The sequence below is a fragment of the Pagrus major genome, chromosome 16 (genome assembly GCF_040436345.1).
Source record: "Pagrus major chromosome 16, Pma_NU_1.0".
NCBI classification, from domain to species: Eukaryota; Metazoa; Chordata; class Actinopteri; order Spariformes; family Sparidae; genus Pagrus; species Pagrus major.
This window is the reverse complement of record NC_133230.1, coordinates 15,273,454-15,294,204: the sequence shown is the minus strand read 5'-3', so window position 1 is coordinate 15,294,204 and position 20,751 is coordinate 15,273,454. Positions and strand designations below refer to the sequence as shown.

Here is a 20,751-nt window from a genome sequence, read left to right as displayed (position 1 = left end):
TGACCCCAAGTACAATGCTGTACTGCGTGTGTGAGTGGCCGTCACCAATCCCGCATATAATATCACCCTCTGACCCAGTTGCCTTGGTTTCCACCTAATCCGTGTCCCTCCAGACTCTCATCTTAGAATGCAGGAGTGTTTTCTCAGAGTGTTATTGGTAGAAGTGGAGAGGAAAGGAGGGAGAAAGAAAGAGAGGCAGTGACAGAGTGTGCACTGTTGGCCTTGCCAGCCCTCTATGCCCCGGTTCTAGTGAGCGTGGAGGCACCGGGAGTAACTTCTCGCTTGCTCATTCCTTCCCCTTTTCAACTGAGAGCAGCCTGAAACCTGTCAGACTTCCCACGCGCCAGAATCCACTCATGCCCTGCCACTGTGTTGCCTTGGTTACGCTTGAACTCGGTCCTCCGGTATTGGATAAAGGATGAGGGTGGGTGGACAGAGGTGCCATTTGGGATTGTAGGTGGCACTGCCGTTGACCCGCAGCGGCCGCCGTACCCTCGTCTGCTGCGTTTTGCCAGGAGTGACAGTCACAGCCTGCGTGCTTGGCGGCGGGAAGCTGACTTGTGTGAGGGGATGAGGATTGGCAAATAAGAGCGACTGGTACAGAGGAGGCCATTTCACGCAACACAGCTTCCAGGAAGTCAGTCATCAGGATGCCAAAGGGAAGCTGCATCTCTTTCATAGCCGGCCAAACGGAGCAACCAGGCGTGGAGGGCCCTCTAGAAGACAATATCCCCTAACTAATGCCATCTGGGATGACTTTCCTGGTCCTCGTACTGAAGCCTCTCACCCTTAAACCAGTCATTTCAACCTTCATTTAAAAAATGCTTTGGCAGTTGGATATTTAGTTGCTTGCTCTCATGTTTCAGGGACCTCTTTTTATTTCCATTTGATGGATTTTGAATAAGACTCTTCAGGTTTTACGCCAGCGCACTGGAGGTTATTCTCCATGTGTTTTGTGTGAAATGGGAATATGGAGATGACACAAAGAGGAAAAGGGCCCTTTTGGCAGCACTCCAGTCTCTTTGAAAAAAAGGACTGAGCCAAGATAAGACAGTTAAGGCCAACAGGAAACCAGGACATTTTGATTTGGATCTGTGTTGTGGGAAATCGCCATTTCTGCCCTACCCATGTACCCATGTAACAGCTGTGGGGCACGGTGCCTTCAGGATGATCAGATATTCACTGTTCACTGTTATTAAATGCATAGAGGAAGGAGAAAACGCACAGACTGTTTGTCAAGATGTTTAGTATTACACCTTGAGATTAAGGTTACACCAGGAGATAAAATTAGATAACAAAAGAGTATCTGTTACCTTAGAGCGCTTGAATCATCCTGCAAGAAAAGTCAATATACCAAGTTGAAACCATAAAATGGATAGTATTTCACAGAGAGCCATGAAACAATATTCCTGTTAAACTTTCTGTAATACAGAAGCAATCTGATGTCATGGCAATAGGCCACAGTTTGCCTCCTCAACGCTGTACCGGAGTGTGTTTTTGTTCTATTGTGTAAGAGATTCCATGGCGGAAATACTTCCTGTAAAGCGAGGGATTGCTCAGTATGACCATCTTATTCCTCAAAAGGGAACCTCATGCGGAGGTTTCATCATAGTTATGGGGTCACACAGTGTTCACAGAGAAATGACTGCAGTGAATGAGGGAGTTTTGCGCTTCAGGAATCATAAAATAGGCCAGTTTAAAATTGTTTACTTCCATTTCCAAGGACTTTACACTAGCATTACTGCCAAACTCAGGCTGGTTTAATTTACTGTATTCTGAAAGAGCAATAAATTTGCAGTTCATCTGGCAAGTTATTCATTTATTTATTTATGATAAAAAGTGAAATATGCATTAGTTTTCAGAATTAAAAATGTCCAGAAAGAGACAAGAAAACATCCTTAAGCTGGCTGAATTGAATTGAGGTGGATAACTTTGAGTGCTGCACGTTATATTAATGCACCAAGGTGCAGGACTTATAAGAGTTGTGTAATTCACAAAGGTCTCTCCTCCTGACACCCTTAACCACGCAGTGTCATCGGAGAGAAAGAGGAGAGGGAAGAGGGAAATCACTTAACTAGTGAAAAATGGACTCAGGAGAGGTGCTATGCTCTGGTTCATCTCAGCATATTAATGGAGCCACGACCTTCTCTCAGTTTTTCATAGCGGAAGGTGAAGCATTATCCTGCCTCCACTTGCATGTTTAGTAATAAATGTTGCAGATAACGTCCTGTCTTGCTGAAGTAGTTACATTTTTCTTCGCGCATCAAGAAAATAATGCTCATCCTTCTGTTTGTGGCATGTATTATGATCTAAGGTTCACGTGCTAGAAGAGATATCGTTATATGAGATGGCTGTGGAGCAGGGAAATGCAGCTGTTTCTCAAGGTTTCAGGATACATTTATACAGTCGGACTGGTTGCTCTTTCAGCCTGAATAATTTTCTGAAATGTATAAATACAAGTGCAGATCATACCTTGTTACCCATGCCAGAACCCTTTTTTAAAACAATATAAACATGTTTTTTCTACAAAACTTCTTTTTTTGATTTAATAAAAGAAGCTATATATCTGAAACATTAAAAATAGTGAAAACAAGCAAATTTCCCACATAAAATATATCTAAAGTTGACACTGTCACATCAAAGAATAGGAATAGTGTGAATCTGAGCGAGCATCTAATGCTGAGAAATGCTTAAGCTCAAAGCTTAGATTGTAAAGATGAAAATGGCAATGAAAATAAGACAAGGAAAGCATCAAACTCAAAATGAGGAGTTAAAATGTTGAGATAGAAAAAAATCAATTCATTTTATGTTACATTTGCATTTCAAGTCTGTTGGAGGTAAATCTCTGCAATCTTTGTAATTTTAAGTGACTTAAGTGAGAGATTTTTCGTATCGGCTGTAGCTGACATATAAAATGAGAAAAAGAGGCTTCAGCTCTTGATATCCATCCCTACATTATTGTACGATGCAATCAATGCACTTGGCTGGCATTTATTTGTTCATGAAAAAAATCTGTGAATGCAGTTTTTATAACTCAGGAACTTCCCTGAGAATCTTCATGTGCAGTATTCAAAGAAATCCAATGATAGTTGTCTGTACATGATTACAAACAATAACTGCTAATAGCCAATTCACCCAGTCTGCCAAAATGAAAACAGCTATTTCAGCAAAGAATACAGGGCTCAGGTCGCACCCCACCATTAACTGCCCCTAATTTGTGGGAACTGTTTTCAAAACTAGCTTTTAACTCATGATTATATGAGCATGATTATCCCCAAATCAAAGTAAGACAAAGGAAAAATGTGGGAGTGACAATATCCATTATTATTAAACTTTTTCATGTTGCACCATCAATATTGTTTGGACAGTATTAAGGTTCAGAATGTCCCATCACAAGGGGGCCACAGGACACTGTTGAAACAGTGGCACAGTTTGAACAGCCCTCCTTTACATGAATTTACAAACCCTAGCCTTTATCCTAACCTAAATTCTAACCTTTTGAAGTCTAAAACCAAGTCTTGACCCTCAAACAGCCAAAATGTCTCCACTCTACAAAGATGGTCCTGTCTGCTAAAGTCTAGACTTTACATTGGTCCTCATAAAGGCAGACATACAAGAACACACACACACATAAAGGATATGATTTGCCGTTGTTAAAAAAAAGTGAATACAGTATTTTCCTTCCTCATCACCCTCTTAGATTTTGAGCAAATCAACCGCAGCACAAACAGATACATAAACACATGCACACACTCACAAACACACGTAGACACCAGCCAGTATACGCACATCTGTTTGCCTGCATGTTAAACATTCCCCCCTAGGAGGAGGAAAAGCCTTGTGTAACCAGATCCGATTGGCCCTTATATAAAATGGAGAAATATGGGCAGAGGGTAGCTCTCTGACGAGCCGCTGAAAGTCTGTGACATGAATCTGAGTCTGGGGACCAATCATGCATTCCAGTCGAGGAATGTCAAGACCCTCGGATCTCAGCCTCATGTTGAAACAAAGCCCTGCCCCTGTGATATAAAGGGGCGAGTATCTTGTCACTCATGCAGCACAGCAACCCATCAATGACTCTGTTATCGCGTCTAACTTATATGCATGTAACGTATCTAAGAGTAATCTCTCCCCTGAGATCAGGTCTTTAACAAAACACCTCTGAGGAGATGCATTTGTTCTTAAAGTCTCCTTTTTGGCTGCATAATGCTCTTTATAAGGCCGATGGAGTTTGTTGCATGGCTTGGGGCAGCAGTTAAACTCTATGAACTGGTGAATACTTGCGTTAAAGTAGCAGCTTTGGCCATGCAGCTTAATGTACCATACTTGGGGCTGTTCCTTCCCTTCTGGGTTTTACAGTGGCTGTATAATAGAGCGAGAACGTCTCTATAGCACTCAATAACTTGCATCAGTGGGGCATAGCTCTAAATGGTGATGTGTTGTCAGTACAATATATCCTGCCCACACGCAGTTCTCAAATTTTGACCCTATGACTAAATCCGTCATTTAAAGCCGGAGAGAAAATAGCAACTCTGTATGTTTGATGTGTCTGACAAAAGCAGGAAAAAACCCCCCCACAAACTTGCTTGATTTATTTTTCTTGCAACTTTACATTTTTGCATCCATCTCTTCAAAACCTGGTGATTCAAAATCAGTACTTAATATATTTGTCTTTTTTTTTCTCTCAGGATGCACGGTTTCAGAACCTCATTGGGCCTCTTTCATGCTCCTCTATGGACTCCATGGTTTAGTGTATAAATGAGTTTATCCTGCTTTGGGGGAAACGACTGCCTCCTGTTTTACATTAACATGAACCCTAAACCTGTCGTTATATATCCCATGCATTGGGCTGAACTTCGGCTTACGTTTTCCCCCTCCGGTTCTTTCGTGATGAAGAATATGAGACTGGCGAGCTTTCTAAGCACAGCTGTGAGTCTATATTGCTGCCAGCACTCTCCCTCAGTATCCCCTGTGTGGGATGACCTCTGACCTCAGTGAAAATCCAACAGGGGCTAAAGGGGTCTGTTAATGCACACTAGTGATGTACAGATGTGCTTCATTCAAGGTGGTTTGTCTTTGCTCTGCACACCATTCGCAAATGTTATTTAAATCGTAGCCAAATGGTCTTTAGATTGCATCATATTTCATATGATTTCATCAAGGGAGGAAATCTAAATCAGAGAGATCAGAGCAGAATTAATGATCTAATAAAACCTCTTAATTAGTTGAAATAATTCTTTTTATATTTCTTTAAGATCTCTGTTGAATACACTGAGAGTAGTGATTATATTAAAATCATCACAAATGATGATTTTCATTACTCAATAATTGTTTAGTGAGTATAATGTGTCAAAGAGAAGTCACCAAATGACCATGGCAAGTGGCTCCTATTTAATGTAGGCCTACTTATGCCGTTATTTTGTGCATCTGGTTGTTGCAATGTCATCCAGTGCAGGCTGGATTTGATTGGCTATATAATTAACAGGCTTCCTCCACAAGTGGCTCACCTGCTGTTTTGACAACCGAATTGCAGGTACAAAAAAATTCTAAGTACGGGTTGTGTTTTCTAGGCGACTTTATAAATCTTGACAAAGAAAGCTGATAACGTTGTTGGTAAAGACAAAACAGAAAGGAGAGAGAAACAGAGAGGAGAGGCAAGTCAGTGTGCGTGCATTAAGATGGACAAATATAAAGCAACCCTATGTCACATTAAGATTGGCAGCTCTTAAAGCGATTCTGAAAAAGAATACAGGTAGTTGATGTTTGATAATCACACGTGAGAGATCATTGCAAAAACATGCTGGCCGATATATGGATATCGGATTTTTTTATTGCCTAATATCGGTATTGGCATTGGTTCCAATAATCCAGTATCAGGCAGACTTGAATATGCATTTTTGTCTGAAAAAATGACCTGAAGAATAAATTGATCACCAACTGTCATGTCAATTATTTTTCTTTAAATCAAACTTTTAATTGTCTCGGTAAATAGTAGATTTGTAAAGACTTGTGGTTTCAGTTTTACATAGCACTTTATCATAGTGACAGAACGGAACTGTACGCAAAATTTCATGAGATTACATTTCTTCACTGATTTCCTGTTCGCGCCAGTTTTCAGTTTTGTGACAGTTAATTTCTCAGCTGATAGAACAGATTTTTATACTTTTTACGTAGCTCATGATGAACCAGAATCAACCCATAAAACACCACTTAATTCTTTAATTTGTAATGAAAAATTCCCAAATCTTAAAGTTTGGAGCTAAATGGTTTTCATTGGACAGCAAGTGTACTTCTATGTGATTGGCCACCAAGTAAACACTTTCTGAATCTACCTAATGCATGGATACCTGGTGCTTGGAGACATTACAAACAAGCAGGTAACGAGGTTAAAACAATCTAAGTGGCATTGCTGACCAAAGTTTGCAAATACTATAGTATTTGCTCTAGGTCTTGTTAAAATGCCACGGAAATGCTCTTATTTTTCCTTCTGTGCTCCAGTGGCCATGACAGCCCAGGTAACCCATCTCAGAGTGGCATAAGCCAGCCTGTCAGCAGATTCAGTCCTGTGTTTCCTGGACCCTGTTGTATACCCAATACATAATGCCACACTGGGAATCCCACTGCCAGGCTGTAATCCGAGCATCTTATCAAACCAATCAGCGCTTTTCCAGCAAGACCACATCTCGACCGTGACAGAGGGGGGTTTCACAACATCTGGTGCTGCTCGGAGAGAGAGGAGGGGAGGGAGAAAATGAGTTGGGGCTGAAAAGAAAAGTGTGAGAACAATCTCGATGCTCTGGTATGGAGATTTTTAGATCAACATCACGTTCCACTTTCTCTTTCGATACAGGTCAGTGAGCGGGCAGTCAGTTGTCAGTACTTGCCCGCTGCAGACTGGAGGCTGCTCGCAGTTATGCTATTGATGTTCTTGACGGTTACATTTGTCACTGCGCTCCCACACAGTTTCTCTCTTCTTCTCTGTCTCTCACCCATACTAACCTCTTTGCTTTCCCTTTTCCCCAATCTCCTGTTTCCTCTATCTATTTCCCTTCCCTTCCCTTTTGTTCCCATCCTTATTTCCCACCAGCCTAGTGCAGCGGTGAGAGGTTACCACAGCAGTAAGGCAGCAGCCATGAGTCCAAGCCTTGGCTCCAATTGGACCTCTGGTAGCAGTGGCGGTCAGGGGTCCAGGAGCTACCCCTCCGTCCCCCGTGCAAGTCTACAGCATTACCTGTCCCAACAACATCACCCTCAATCCACGCATACGAGCTATGCCTACTGCCCAGCACATACAGCTGTGAGTACAGCAGATTTCTTATTATTCCACATCACTCTGTCTCCTCTGACTTGTTTGTCGCTCTCATGTCTTCGAATACTTCTCTGCTCTCTTTGTCTTGCTTCTTGTTTCCGATCTCTCTCTCTCTCCGGTGTCCATTAGTGGCTGCACCTATCAGAGAGGCTCTTATGCACACAGGACATTCTCTTTCTCCCTCTCCCTCTCCTCCCGCCCCTCCTTTCTCCATCTCTTCCCTTTAATCTTTCCCCTCTTTCCCACACTCATTCCTCCCAAGCCCTCATTGTGTGTATCACTTCCTCCCACCATTCCTTCCACCCACCTTCCACCGCTTTATCTCTTCCTTTCACCCTCACTCTCCCTCTCTGCAACTTAATTTGTTTTTCTTTCATCCATCTTCTGCATCGACAGTGCAATGAGAGACTAATTGAGGTAGAGACACTTTTGGACGGCTTCCCTTGTCATTATCCTTGGAATTAATTGCTGTTCTGCAGTCCGTTTGATTTGACTTTATTGGTGCGATCTGGTTTTCTAATGTAACGTTCGGGGTGTGACTGGAACTCAGGCGTGAGCCAAATTGAGGAATTTTATTATCGTCATGTTGCTGTCACAGTCAAAGAGCTGGAAACAAAGATTTGGCAGGTTTTTATTTCTCTGCATTCCTTCCTCTAATAAATGTATTTACAAGGCTTCACACCAAACCTTTCTCTCATTTTCCATTACAACACTCTGATATTCTCTCATCTTACATGCGCACCACTTAAATTCCCAGCTGCTTATTTGCCAGCATGTTGAGACTCCCCTGAAGTGCTTGCATGCAACGAGTGAAGAAATTGGATTGGATTTAGATACGATAATCATCTCTGTAGGTCGGCTCATGGTTGCACAGCGCGTTGCTTTTATGTTATTCCTGAGATATCAAAGTACACATTAATTCAGGACTAGCCTCTTTTTTGCAAGAAGGAAGGAAATTATGTTTTAGTGCTCAAGCTGATGTGTGTTGTCACCATCACCAGCAAACACCACCATTACAACTATCATCGCTTCTGCTGCCACCACCTAAGGCAAGAGGAGCAAACAGGAAGCGCAAACAGAGAACGTTCCACCAGACATATATAAACGCTGTGGCTGAAGTTGTGGTAGGGCTCTAACACATGTTTTTGGGAACATCATGGTCCTTTCCGCCTCCGGGGATCACATTCACATATACAGCACTCAGGAGTCTCCGAATTCTTTTCAGGCTGTTGACCTAACTGGGCTGGTTTGTCCAAAAGCTGAACAAGGATGAACCCACTTTTGTTCCTCTCTGACTAAGCATGATGTTTGGTTTTCTGAGTGCCAAAAAAATCCATCCCGAGGCTCAAAAAGACTCCACAGTCATCTCACCAGACATACAGTAGTTGTCACTGCTGCTCCTGTCGTTCTTGTCACATTTCAGAAAGTCGCACCTCCACCTGAGAACCCACCTGTAGGCTCAAAGTCTACATTTCTCTTGCGGGGGAGTCATTATCGTCACTCCTCACTTCCTGCTGTGCTGAGCCTGTCACTTCCTTGTGGGGACTGACAAGCCTCGACTATAAAGATCAACCTGGCACAGATTCCACATTCAAATACACTAGTATAAAGTTTATATTCATCAAGTTATTGGAAAACTGTTTTGTATTGGTCCTGAAACTAAGGTATCATATTGACCAGCTAAATGGTTAGATGGAGGACGATTAATACCCCAGTTCTAATTGTGGTGGTGACAACGTTCGTCAAGTGTAGCGTCATCTTAACGCTACACTTGAAAAAATACCACTTTAAAAATAATTAAAGAAGGAAGGAATACAAGTTGTTTTTTCTTATATAAGTACTATTTCCGACTATTTGTGAATCCTGTCACAATCACAGTATTAGCCCCAATCTCACTAAAATATTACTGTCAAGTGTCTGTTTTATATTAAGTGTAATGAGATGGTTTGATTATAAATTAGACAAATATACCAGTACGATTCTGACATTATGCAGTGTATGCTTAATTATGATGGACACTAATATGAAGTTGGACAGATTTATAAAGTAATTGAAATAAAAACTCACAATTAATGGCTTCTCCTCTGGGAAGCCTGTGATCTAACCATGTAGTAGAAAAAAAGTGTTTAAATCTACTCACAGTGGGATGATCTGTCTTTGTATTGCATCACTGTTTATAACATCTTTTCTAGTCTGAGACATTCCAGGAAATACACTTAGGGTGTATCACAAAGCCATCAGACAAGAGATTTATAGTCTGAAATTTCCCTGAATAGATTTGAAACAGACAACACACTCCGGAAACAATGTGCAAATTCACAACAGACACACTTTGTCTTTTTTCATTCTATTTTATTCTTGATCTCCACTTTGTTGTCCTGTGTGTGTGCTTGTGTGTTTATTTTTGTGGGATGTTCATAGGCAACACTTCCCACACATTGCCAGCTTAACAAGTCTTGGTTAGAGATCGCTACGGGATCATCAAATGCTTGCCCTCGTGTTGACCCTCTATCGTCAAACCATACTGACTCTGCTGGCTTTAACTGGCCTGTTTTCATGGGACAGCGGGGACAGTTGTTTTCTTTTCAGCAGTTTTCATTTCATCCCCGCAGAAAGCAATTTCTCCCCCACTATCATGCCTTCGTCCTGGGCTGTTACGAGTCAACACTTTGGCCTCCAGACTGATTCAGAGTGCCTAGAGATGGCTAATCCCGACACTTACAGTAAACAAAGGCATGGTTCCAGCCTTTGAGTCAGCCGTGTGCATTTTTACAGTTTCTCATACACAAGGCATACTGTATATGGAACAATTCACAAACAAACTAACGCAGCCTCCCTTCTGCTCTTTTTGCAGTCTCTTTTCCCCATTTATGCCATTGTTTTTATTGCCTCCCTAAACGCTATTATAATTCCAAGCATATTAGATGCAATGAATGCCCAACAGAATGGGAAGAAAAACAGAACCGATAGCTCAGCATGTGTCTGTCCTCTCGGCTGAGAGAGGTGAGTAAATAAAGGGAGAAAGAAAAGCAAGCGAGGATCCAGCAGAGATCAAGAAGCTTTGCCTCCAGTGGGTTTGTAATTACAATGGAAGCGGATACATTTCCACTCTTAATATGGTGGGATGAAGATCCCTTGGGGGGGGGGGTGAAGATGGTATGACAAAACAGCAGCGTAGAAAGTCATGTAGAAGTCAGGAGATGTGACTAGAAAGACGGTCAATGACAAAGATCATGTTATTTCCTCTGAATATGCAATCCTAACTCCTACAAATTAGTTTTTGCAAAATACATTTTTGTGGAAAAAAAAAATGTAGAGACAAGGGTACTGAAGCAGCTGCCTCACTAGGTTACGAGTGAGATAAGCTTTCTCAGATTTTAGTGAAATGTCTTAACAACTATATGATTACTCGCCATTGAGTTAGGTACAGTTATCTTAATGACTTTGAGTTGTGATGATATTCCCATCAGACTCACATGTACTTTGTTTCTAGTGCTAATCAGGAAATGTTAGCAAGCTAAGACAGTTAATTACGATAGTGAGTATGGTATAATTTACCTTTCAAACCTGTTAACATAGCCATGCCTCACAGAATGTATTCATTTTCATCTGATTGTTATCAGGACTTTTTAACCAAAATGTATGTGGTCACTGTATTCAACAATCTGTCATTGGGCTTTAGCAGTGATGTAACCCTTGTGTCTTATCTCACATCAAATGTCGCTTCTCTCTGTTCCATAATCAAACCACTAAACAGGTTAGATACGAACCGTGGTGAGTGCACCGGCCTTCAGCTACTTTAGTGTAATAAAAGCTGACAAGCTAATGATTACACATGGTGTTATTGGATTCCTTACTTAAAGCCACATGGGCTGCAAAGACTCTTATAGCCTCAGCCTCACTTTATAGATTTTTCTCGTCTATGGAGAATTGATCACAAGTACAATGGAAAAGAAAAGGAAACATTCTATGTAAGTACTCTGCTCTAATTGGTGTGACAAAGCCCGTTTATGGGTGATGGCAATAATGGTGGACATACAATGTCAGGTAAAGTGTAGACACTGTAAATTGAGTTTCCACTCGCTTGTGGAGTGTTGCTCTTGGGAAATTTGATATGCGGCTTCTAGCAAATGTTTTTTTTCTCTCTCTCTTTCTTTTTCTCTCTCTTAGCTATTTTTTTATTCTCTCTAAGCAAATTGTTGGTGTGCTAGTCAATATACTTCTAACTTCTAACCACGCAAACACATATACACATATTCTCCCCATAAACTTCTTTCAATTAAAATATGACGGTTTGCTTTCCCTCCCTTGATCTACCTGTGTTCAGAACCTGCAGAACACCTGGTCCCAACATTGACTACTATTGCTACAGAGCTGTCAGACATGTTATTGTGTGAGTAACCTGCAGCAGACAAATGAGAAAAATGAAACTTGACTTGACATGATGGGGGTGATGGTTTGGATGGAGGTTTGGCTTCTGTCTTCGAAAGAAGAAAACGGATGGAGGTAACAGTTTCTGCCGACCTCAAAACCTACAGTTTCGATGTTCTTTAGCATCTTAGTTTTGTGACTCTAGTGTGTGTGACTGCATGAAGCAATGAGACATTGTGGTAAAAAAGCATGTGTTCTTATTCAACTGTCTTTTTTTATATAAACTCAACTTTTTTTATGTGACCCCTGAGCTGTTTCATTTCTGATGGTATGCGTCTTTCAACAAGCTATCTCCAAAGCGCTTAATATCCAGATGTTTCCCACATTGCGCCGATCATCTTGGTCTCCTCAGTCCAGATATTACTCATGTTTGTGATAGTGTTTCATTATTTTGCATGTCAGGCGTGCTTGGGAATCATGGTCTTGCATTTGCCGTGGCTTAATAGCCATGTTGGACTATTTAACTGTTTACAACTGGGAGGAATTGCATGACCAGCGTGGTCTAGTTCAGGTAATTGCATCCATGTAGTGTGCTTATAACCAAGTTAATCAGAGCTCATGCAGATGTGGGTGTGTAATTGCTTGAGAAAGCAAGAGCTTAAGTCCTTTGGTCCATTGGTCTTGTTGTGACAAGATATATGCGGAAAGTCTGGGGAGGAATTCTGAACTCAAGGGCCAGCCCGCATTGCGTCTATGTATTGCTGCAGAGTTCATCTCTCTTCATAACATACAGATAGAGACACACACACCTACACACGTGCTGCAGAGGACAAAACTAGCTTTTCCCTTCTGGAGGATAACAAATACTCCACTGCTGGGGAAGTGGTGCAAGAGCTGTTGGCTGGCTGACCGTTTCTATATGCTCTCCTTCCGTATGGGGATTTCTCATCTTATCAGGCATAGATAACCAGACACATTTTTCCAGTAATGAAAACATTTGAGTGGGTTATCACTCCTTTATCTGAGGACATGGACATCCCCATGAACCCTTCAGTTTAATCCGGAGGTGTTGTCCGAGCAAACTCCAGTCGTTACCTTATTAGACTTGCAGAGCACACTCTGGCCAATCATTCAGTCAATACAAACCTCCTAGTAGGGATTCCCGGCACATCTCCAGACCCACAAGGTCTCTGAAGCCTCAAAGTAGAGACACAAAGGGACACTCTGAGATGGTGAGAAAATAGGTGATAATCAGAGAGAGAGGAATAGACAAACGGACAATGTATTATAATCAAATCCCTGATTGTGAAGTGCCGCTCTGCTGTGTTTTACAAGAAACTAAAACTAGGATTTAACTACAATAACTTGTTTGTTTATATCTGACAAGAATAAGTAAATTATAGATATCATGAAAAAATCATCCTCGCATAATCATCAGATGTAGGTGTGACATAACTCCATCCCACCAACTCACCTTTTCATCTGTCTCTTTTTGTGAGGCCCAGGCCTTGGCACAACCCTTGGTGTTGTGATTAGCTTAATTAGCCATAACTCACAAACACCCATTTATACAGGCTGACAGATGACACAGTCATTTAGCTGAATGAATGGCCTGCCTGCTGGCAGCGGGTGAGGCCGCATCCGCTGGCTGATGGCCTGCACAGGGCAGTTGAGTTGAGGCTGGTTATCTGTAGATCGCACAGCGAAGTAAAATAGTCGCACCACCGAGAGTGAATACGCAAGTAAGGTGTTGGTAATAATATTCGATGGATGAGAAGATAAGATGAAATATAAATTCCTGATTGCAGAGGCAGCAGATGCAGATGTGTACCTTACATGTGTGGCGCTGAAGGGGGGAGCCGCGTGGCGACTTTATGGTGAAGTACATTAGCTTATATTTTAAAATCCGAGTCTCTTTCATCAACCCTTGAATGAAGAGCATTGCTCATTCCCCAAATACTGCAATGATTCATCTTTGCCATGAGCTAGAATGGGCTTTGTCTCAGTAATTAATTTAGCTCTCGGGACGGCAGTTGGAATGAGTCGTGTCTTCAAGGCCTAATTAAAAGAAGATTGTCAAACATATTCTAGGTCACACAGCTCAGAATCTCCAACCATTTAAAAAGGGATTTTTAGGCACTGCCACCTCGTCCTTCGTGGGCCATTTTGCTGGCTGATAGATACAGCGTGGGTTACAGATTGAAAAACAAATGGTTTTATTTGTTTTGTTGATTTCTTCATGCACCACTTGAAAATTGAGACACTAGACATTTTGTTTATTATTGGCTGCCGAGTCAATAACTCAATCCACTTATGGCCTTGCATGTCCTTGTGTCTGTCTGAGGATTGTTTATTTGAAATCGCTAAGACATTTTATGATACCGTTTTGTGGAAAATAGTCGCACAATTAACCTCCTACACTCACCAGAATGAGAATGTAACAGGGCATGAAAACCTTGGGTGTAGGATCGCTTTCTCTAAAATAACAGACAAATTGTGGTTGGAAACATAGATATTGGCACCACATTCATCGTAACACATCAGCCACAGTACTCATTTTATTGAACCAGTCAGACCGACAGACTGACAGGCAGGAAGTGTCTATCTTATCTGTCCTCATAATGAGAATCAATGACTTTAGTTACAGGCACAGAATGCCTCTAACAGTACACACACTCACACACACACAGGTTCTGAACAATTAAGCGTGAGCTGTCGGGCTTAGTGCCTGGGTCCATTGTAAGCGCTCTAAACCTGTTAGACTGTGACAGACCATTAAAAGGCTGCCAAGGCTTCCTTAATTTGCTTCAACAGTGCACACTGAGGCAGAGTGACTGAGTGCCGTGAGTGTGTCTCTGTGTACGAATGTGCATTTACTTCTTATGACACTCCTTAGCTCAACAACCCCCCCCCCCCTTCCTGCGACCATCGCCTCCACAGCAACACTTACACACACACACAGTTTTACAGTATTAACACCATCAAAATCGCTGCAATATATCTGCCTGCACATTTAGTCTGGAATTATCTTTTAATGGCTAGGGTCTGTGTATTTAGCAAAATGCATCAAACCATTAAAACTCCTGACAACACTAATGTGTTTTTCTGAGTCAGTGTATTCTGTAAATTGTTAGAAACACAATGTAAATAACAGTAATTATCTTTGCATTGAAAAACACTGCTGCTCTAAATTGAATTTACCAGTTTATATATTGTTGATATATACATTTCTGTAATGCAGTGTTATTAAACACAGAACCCCTCACATTTGTCATCATAGATGATCTCCATACTTTATTAAGAAATGTTGATATTGTTTATTTCGGCTACACCTGTCCTCGTTGTCAGTGTAAAAACTGTCAGTGAAGGTGGAAATTACATGTTTCACACTGTTTGTATTTTCACGTGTTTTAAATCAACAGCATAAGCCCAGTAGATCACAGTTTTCTAATTAGTCTATTTTTCCAGCTATTGCAGATTCTTATAAATGAGTAATTTCCACAGAATGTTCACAATCTATCTACAAAAGTTACATATTTTAACTGAAGCAGTTCAATATGAGCATCTACAAATTTATGACTCGAGTCCAGGTTGGGAAAAAACGGAATTCCCCTGGAAATACTAATTCATCTGACTGGATTCTAACATAAACATAAAACTAACATGGTCATGATGACAAAGCACTTTGGTTACAACTGCACCAATCCAGCTCTTAGGGAAACCTTGTGTATTTTCACACTTCTGAATGAATGCTTTTTGGGCGGATGTTTCACCTAGCAGGCATTTCCTTTCGTGACCAGAGCTTGGCATTCTCCACCATTAGAAATCAGAGGCCCTGGGCCACAAGATCCTGAGCGCCAGACCACAGGAATATCCAGAATCTGACAGAGCTTCCAGGCCTCCGCATGTTTCATTTCCTATTTCACAAGAGCGGGCGGTCCATGCAAATTCCTGGCTGCGGCATGCCACCATTCTTCATTTAGCCGTGGTTCGTGGTTGATATTAGATGTTGGACACAATGGGAGATGTTAGAGGGTGGATTAGGAAGGGTGCTGGCAGATCTTACAGGGATTTAAATGGATGTCTTCTCTTGTTCAGATCATGTGGACTGTCATATTTACATGTCATTGCAGGCTTAGTGCTGTTTCTTGGCCGTGTTAAATAGCAAATTCGGAACGTCTCATCTGTGAAATCGCTGCTCAGCAAATCAGTTTGCACCTGTTACTTTCTGTTCAGGTGATTAGTCAATGACAGGGCAAGACAGGTGAACATAAATCACACATCCTGAGCTGTAAATGTGACCTTAATTCATAGTGTTTCACTCTGATCATGCCCTGGTTTTCAGCTACACATGCAGACCCACACACACATACTCAAACACATTGACATCCATGCACAGATGGGTTCTCATATATGGCTGCCTGGGGCTGCAGTATTGGCTTTAAAAACACCCATAACATCTGTAAAGCATTATGGCTGATTATACTGGTCCTTCAGTGCAATCATGCAATATGGGCATGAGCGAAGGTTGAACATGAACCATACAGGAAAGAAAGTGATGATGAGGCCACCGCTATTCTGATGAAGGCGTGAGGCCCATTGCTACGCAGAAACACACCTTACTCATTAATATTTCAAAATCAGAGTTTATTATTTATATACCGGTGAGGACCTTAGATAAATTCTTTAACCCTTAACTGTAGCCCTTAAAAATCCTTCCTAAAAAAGTTGAACACAACTACTTTGTGTGACTCTGTGTGGCTCTTTTATACATATTTATACACTATATATATTCTGTGATAGTTGCACAGAATCAAATGCTTATTCCCAGGCTTACTAAGATGCAGTAAGTACAACTCTTAGAACTGATGTTCCCCATATTAGTAATTTATTTTAGACCAGTGTGCAATGCACTCGAGTGTAAGTAGTTGTAGCATTATTTTCTTAGTATGACAATACTGTCTACCTACCTAGGGATTGTAATAAAAAGAGTGCCATAAAGTTGAAATTCATCTTTGTGACTAATCAGAAATCAACTTACAGTCCTGAGCCTTATTTACTTTATGATATTACTTATAGAAAATTACATTTAAACATGCAACAGGTTCCAAGCAGATGTACATGGGCCTTTATCCCAAGTGAACAAGATCCTATGACAAGGTAAGATAATTCAGAAATATCAGTAATTTGTACAGGTTTTATATAAGTAGTGAAGGACTTCTGCTTAAAAGGCAGATAAATACTAAATGATATAAAGACAAGTTAAGGTAAAATGAGCAGTGCAGGCAGTAGGATGAACTGTACAATTCAATACAACCTAGTGCAATACAACAGCCTTGAAGTAACTCACATCTTTATCGAGTGTGTCAGAGATGTGTTGCCTCAACACTTTTATCCTTTTAGAGGATGTAGTGTGTGCTGTTGTTGGATTATATCATACTGAAAGCTGTTTCTAATATTTTGTCCAACTTTCCTTTTATCTGTCGCAAGTGCATGTTGAGAATGGTTACAAGCTGTTCTGGCTCTTTTTGTTATACAAGAGGTTCAGCCTCTAAGCGGTGTTCAGGTACAATCTGAAAAGAGAGGAAGTAATGCAACAGGGAAACTAGTTGATCCATAACAGTGATATACTGCAGCTTACCTCAGTCATTGGTCCCATCTTCTTGCACCAGTTGTCCTGTATTCTGTCCACTGTAATGACATCAATTACGTCATACTGTGCCACATCTCCTGATCCCAATTTTTACCAGGTTAGTGTGACTATAAAACTGTTAGTCTTGTCTCTAAAACAATAGACTACTTTTTGTCTGTGTGTATAAGTTAAAATAACAGGCAGAAATTGGAATTGAAAAAGGAAGTCTGGCTGAATCCATGATTCTGTTACCGTGTCAGGTTTTGCCATTGAGCTAAGCTGCGGGGGTATTTTTGATTTATTTAACAGCATTGTCGCTTTTGAAAGTTCCACTGTGTTGTTTTGGCAGCAGAAACGCAGCGCTTGAACAAGTCTTGTTGGGGGAAAGAGCTTGATGGCTCACTTTTTCTTCTGTCAAGCCTCATACAGAGACACATAAAGTAAAGGCACATATGTTATTGCCAACTTTGTTACTGCTATAAAACAGTGCAGTTTAATAGGACCAGGACCACAAAGTCTTTGGCCCACCCCACAATACTGACAAGTCTGAAAATGTGTCAGCTGTTTCTTCACCTGCTCTCATAGTGTTATTCACTTCTATCACTCCTCTCTTTAATTGTATCACACTCTGTGTCCTCCCTCTAACAGTGAAAAATTGTCTGTTGTGCGAAAGATAAAACTTGTGTATTACACTCTCCCTCCATTCGTTCTCTCCCAGCAGTCAGCTTTGGTTGTGTGAAACGTGGAACCTTTGTTGGAACCGGCTTTGCTCCATTTAGTTGGTGCACTTTGATGACTTCAGTACTACTAATTATAGAGGCGCCGCCAAGGAGGCAATCTCAAAGTGCATCACCCTGAAAGTCTTACACACCGATATCTAAATGTTACCCAGTGGAGTTGCACCATAATGTGAATGTTCTAAATCATCAACTATATGCTTTCTAGTACCTCAGTGCCATCTGGCAGTATTAGACTATACAAACCCCATGATAGCGTTCCAAAGAATGTAATGCATGTAGGAGATATGCTTCCCATTTTCAGTCACACTTGCAGCATGCCAAGTATGCTTGAAGGTAGTTAGCTTACACACGCTTCCCATTAATTGTGCAAGAGTCCTTAATATTGCATTTGTTCCACCATTTAAAGTTAAATATACAAATGACCTAATTTCCCTTCTGGCAGTCTGGACAGTCATTGTTTCATCAATGATATATTAAGGCATGAGGAGAGAGAGAAGAGGTGTTTTAGTATGACTTGCTTGTTAAGTGGAGTCAGCTGTGACAGCTGCTACTTGACTGTTGCTCATTGAAGTTAACCAGGCATCCTGCCCTTTGTCCAAGTTTGGCTTTTCCAAAACACCACTTCAAAAAACAATGGTTTTGGTCATTAAAGAGCATTACTCAAACATATAATAACAAATGTACAGTATGTAGCTGTCCACAAAGGGCCTGCGGAAACACAACACAATACACAATTTTCTTTACCTTCACAACATATTATTGCCTTATAAGATGAAGATGAGGTAGACATGCCTTCTTTATGCATCCAGTCTGGCCATTTTACCAATGTAAGTCCATGACGAACTCTTCTTTGAGCTCTGTTTGTATTCTTCTTCAACTCCTTCTCTCGTTCATTGAACAGCACATTTTTCATCAGTGAACTGAATATGACTGTTTGCAACTAATGGGCGTGACAAGAGCTTTGTTAATGCCTGCAAGAGTTAACGCTGCTCATAGAGTAGAAGAGGGTAATGTTTCATATTGAGTAATCAAAGCACAAAATATTTAACTACCTGCCATGTTTTTGGCACCAAAAAGCTGATATTTTTGATGGGGCCTTCTCAAGCAGTGTTTGTGGCAACCAAAATAGGTATTGTAAGCCAAAACATGATGTTTTCCTAACCCTAACTAAGTGTTTTTTGTGCATAACTAGAGTGTAAGATCACCACTGTGACAAGAGAAAAAGTGAAAATTGATCCTGAAGAAATATAAAGTTGCAACATGAACGTAAAGGCTTAACTTATCTGTGGTTTTGCAGAAACGTATGTTGTCGACATTTATTCTAGTTATTGGGTTGTAAATGTAATAACTTTAACTGAAATGCTTTTAGTTAGCCAAACGGATACATTGCTCTAATGCATTACAGTTATAATAAGTTACCCGGATCAGTATTGAGGGTTGAGGATGGATAAGAGGTTCTATTGAAAAAGAAAAGCAACTCATTTAAAAATTAAAAAAAAGTGAACTAATGTATTTTTTGGGACTGTGAGCAATGAACGTGAGCGAGTTCACTTACATCTGTGTGAACTTAACTTTGAACTATGGTGAACATGCACAACACTGCCGGTGGGTGACAATTCATGTGTGTGCACCGGGCCTTGACCTTCACCTTTTCACCTCTTAAACAAAAAACCTCAAGAACGATCCGAATGGAATTAATGAATAAAGCAAATTCTCACCACTTGTCTTCCTATGCCTCTGTGTGTTTTCCGTTATGTTCAAACAAATGCATGAGCAAAATGTCTTGTCTATTATTTCCGTGTTATTTTGTCCTGAAGCTTGTCTCTTCAGCTCTGTTTTCTTTGTCTCCTGGGCTTCATGCTTTGCATGCAGAGGATGAGACACCGGGGGAGGTTAAGAGAGGAGCTGGAATGGAGTTCTGCTCCATTTACCACCCTGAAATATTCCTCTTAGAACGACACACTCTGTTTTCTCTCTCTCCTTACTCTCTGCACTGTTCCTCACTCTGCCCGTGCTCTCCCTCTCACTTCTCATCTCTGTGTGACATGTGGTCATTTCACTTCATTCCAGGATGGCTTAGCAGTGCTTTAAAACATTGCTGCTGTCCTCCCATCCCATCTTGCTCAATTGCAGGCAGCACTGGGCTTCATAGGCCCGTTCCTGCTAGCTATAACTCACCATTTCCCAATCTCCAATCTCGATCTGCTGTGGGCAGAACCTTCAGCACCTTTCTCTATTGCTTCACTATTTTACTCTTCTACCTCTGACACCCTTGCCCATTAGCAAGAGATACCACACACATACAGAACATACACACACACACACAGCGACTGTCAAGTATACAAGATTTTTCTCATTTATGCTTAGGATTGTTTTTTTTTTATAAAACTGTCAAACATTTACAGATCTTCTTGCATAAGCATTCTCAAAAAGGCAGAAAAAAGTAGCACACACTAACACTGACAAGATGAATGGTTTTGCACTTAGATCTATTTAGGGCATTAACACAATGAATAAAACAAAATGCACATGATACACTCTGAGTGCTGAGATGAAGCTTTGATAGGCCTCTTTCCATTTCCCTGCAGTGGCAGTTCTGAGTATTTTTTTTTTGCCTTTTCTGTGTGGTTTGCTGCCTTCTTCATATTCTAAACAATGTGGATTTTGAATATTTCGGCTTAGCACATCCACACGGGAAA

General features: G+C 41.0%; 1 protein-coding gene across 2 annotated transcripts in view; it reads left to right on the top strand.

Annotated features, from left to right (window-relative positions):
• The window catches only part of rbms3 (RNA binding motif, single stranded interacting protein), a 294,917-nt gene that overhangs the window by 55,715 nt on the left and 218,451 nt on the right, over positions 1-20,751 (top strand). For both annotated transcript variants that reach the window (XM_073483024.1, XM_073483022.1), the window contains exon 2: positions 7,088-7,297. In XM_073483024.1, the coding sequence (XP_073339125.1) occupies positions 7,088-7,297 (210 nt within the window). The remainder of the gene's footprint in view (positions 1-7,087; positions 7,298-20,751) is intronic.